The sequence below is a fragment of the Halyomorpha halys genome, unplaced genomic scaffold, assembly GCF_000696795.3.
Source record: "Halyomorpha halys isolate HHAL.00 unplaced genomic scaffold, Hhal_1.1 Scaffold484.1, whole genome shotgun sequence".
In the NCBI taxonomy this organism is placed as follows: domain Eukaryota; kingdom Metazoa; phylum Arthropoda; class Insecta; order Hemiptera; family Pentatomidae; genus Halyomorpha; species Halyomorpha halys.
Genome location: NW_027107936.1, coordinates 387,437 through 390,331, shown reverse-complemented (window position 1 = coordinate 390,331; position 2,895 = coordinate 387,437). Strand labels below are relative to the sequence as shown.

At 32.5% G+C, this 2,895-nt stretch overlaps 1 protein-coding gene across 1 annotated transcript in view; it reads right to left on the bottom strand.

Moving 5' to 3' along the window:
• LOC106683449 (ecdysone receptor) overlaps positions 1-2,895 on the bottom strand; it is a gene marked incomplete in the record, with an annotated part of 26,096 nt that overhangs the window by 10,252 nt on the left and 12,949 nt on the right. The window contains 1 exon segment of the mRNA XM_067046300.1: positions 989-1,078. Coding sequence (XP_066902401.1) covers positions 989-1,078 — 90 coding nt within the window.

The window sequence follows — 2,895 nt, the reverse complement described above, 5'->3', positions numbered from 1 at the left end:
TAAAATTTCAAAAAACTCTTAAAATACATACAAACAAAAGAATAGACAAGTGAACATAATCAGACTATCTGTATGGAAAATAAATAAATAAAATAACATAATAGTAAAATAATATATACAATATTTACAGAATCGACCTGAGGATCCCTGAGCCCACTCTATTCCCCACGTGTGAGGAGTAGACCAGAGCTCAAGAGATCCCAGCGCATCCCTCTCGCCGCATCACTGGTAACGTTTAATTAATAAAGTAGTTGGAACAAATAAATAGGTTTTACTTATTTCATATAACCTAAATAATTCATAACAATGAAAATCTTTAGGTGTGAATATCTCCTAAATAAAGCAGCGTTTGCGGACATATCTTCAGATACATTTTTTTTCTTGTTTTGAGGTCCTTAATTCATATTTTCAGTTTGGCCACTTGACTCTGAAAAATCCTGTATATTGATTGATATCGAGGTCTTAATAGCGAAGCATTGCCAGGCCTGCTAGTTTATAATAAATATTATTCAAAATCATGCAGCTAGTTCAGAAATGTTAAAACAAGTGTTTATATAAATATCATAATTTATTATATTTTTTAAAATATTACTAATTAAGATTAAATTGTTGCCTGTTGAACAGATTCGATACTTAGGACTCCATCTTGACAAGAAACTTTCTTGGAATCCACACACAAGACTGAAACGCCAAGAAACTGCTGCCGTCTTTTCATTCCAAACTCCTTAATCATTCTAACCCATTAGTTCTTAATCTTTCATCCTTAATAATCCCTGATGATCCTCCAAGGCGTCTGAAAAGAGGATGGCCACGGGACCTTCTAATTTAAATTAATGTTTGAAGTGCCACCAATGAGTGGTTCCTTTCCAAGATTTTCAAGTGTATATGAAACATCCAACATATTTACTTTTCGTATTATTTTTTACATTTGTAAATTACATTAAATAAATAAAAAAAAAAGATTAAATAGATACAGATGGATCCTTACATTGTCAATTCTTCTCATGTCTTCCTCAGCAGGGTTTTCGAACTCATCCTGGTAGTACACAAGAGTATTAATGAGATCTACCTGTTCAGGCGAAATATTTTTATTCTAAAAAATAATGAGAAATGTTATTTATTATTTATTTAACGGTTGAAGGTTAGACTATAATTAAAAATCAATTCAATTAATAAATGCAGAAAGTATGCACTAAGTAAAGGACTAAAATATTGTATTGTAAAACTAATATAACAAATATAAATATAAAAAAATATTTTTTGTACCACACTTTGGGTTTACCCCGTATTACCGGGATTCGATCCGAAAACCTGTGGATTGGTGGATTTTATTTTAATATCACTTTCATATTCCTTTGTGCAGTAATATAAATAATAGTTGATAAGGCCAATAATTTAAGTTAAAGTTAAGTCAACCTATAAGTTCTCAATAAGTTAAATTGGAGTGTTACAGGCGTGTAGAGAAACTACCCAATGGTAGCACTCTAATAACATTTTACATTAGCTGGTCTCGTAGCCATCTTCTTTTCAGACGCCTCGGAGGATTGTCAGGAATGGAAGAGGATGCAAGATTAGAAACTAGGGGATTTGAGTGGTTAAAGAGTTTATAATGGAAGGAGTGCTATCTGGTTTGGGCTAGATCGGTTACATAGGGAACATTAAGGTCTTTATGTATGATTTTATTTGTGACAAAGTAAGGAGCATTGAGGATTTTACGATGAATTTTGGATTGTAAGGATTGAATTCGAGAGGAATTCGAAGGTTTAGTAGAGCCCCAAAGCTCAACTCCATATGTCCAGATTGGCCTTATTACAGTCATGAATGGTAGATCAGTCTTTTGTAATGTGTTGGAAGTTTAGACCGTTTGTCTAGTAAGTGCTGTAATAGTCGAAATCGACGTGCAGTTTCCTGTCTTTTCAGTCTTGTGTGAGGATTCCAGGTTAATCGTTTGTCCAAATGTAGTCCCAGGTAGCGGATCTGTTCGACAGGGGTAAGAGTAACATCATTAAATGAAACTGTAGAGCAGTCAGTAGGTTTACAACGAAGGGGGTAAAGGTGATTTGATGGGATTTGTTGGAATTTTCATCAATTTTAAATCGATTTTCTTTACAACGGCTGTAACGATTTTGATTAAAATTGGTGAATAAATGAGCAATAAAGTAGTATTTGATATCATATAGGCCTTATTTTAACAGGGCTTATATATTTATATATAAAAGTTTGTTTATTTGGAAAAAAAAAACAAATAAACAGTTCTTATTGTCAAAAATAATGAAGCAAATACAAAATATTTAAAAATTTTATTAATAACTAAAGAAAACATAGTTAAATCCTATTCGAACGAGACCGGAACGAAATTTATATTCTTTATCTTCCACCTGGAGAAACGATTTTTTTTTTCGAAAATTTTATAAATAGTGATAAATACAACACGGCCTACCAATTTACACAAGACTTTGGGATTTATACAGGGTGGTAAGTGAAAGTTTTGTGATACGAGGACTTTTTGCTGAGATTCTTTTATTGAGATACAACGATCAATAAAGTAGTGAAAAAGATACAATGAGCATGTTTTTTATTATACAGACAATTAAACAAATATGATTTTATTTTCAAGATTAACTCTAAGGAAGTAATATCTTTTTTTTTTTTCTTTTTTCGGCCAAGACTCCTATTGGAGTCCTATATTGCTTAACCATAGCTGGGGGTCAAAGTTCTTCATTTTGTGGGGACCGCCTCTCAATGAAAAAAGTCAACATCCCAGGCCGGATTCGAACCGGCACCGCCAATAGACATCAAATTGGTAAGACTGTGTCTTAACCACTGAGCTATAGGCGGCACTAAAAAGTAATATCTTATCTTATGAATAAAATTTATCCTTCAGATGGATAATTT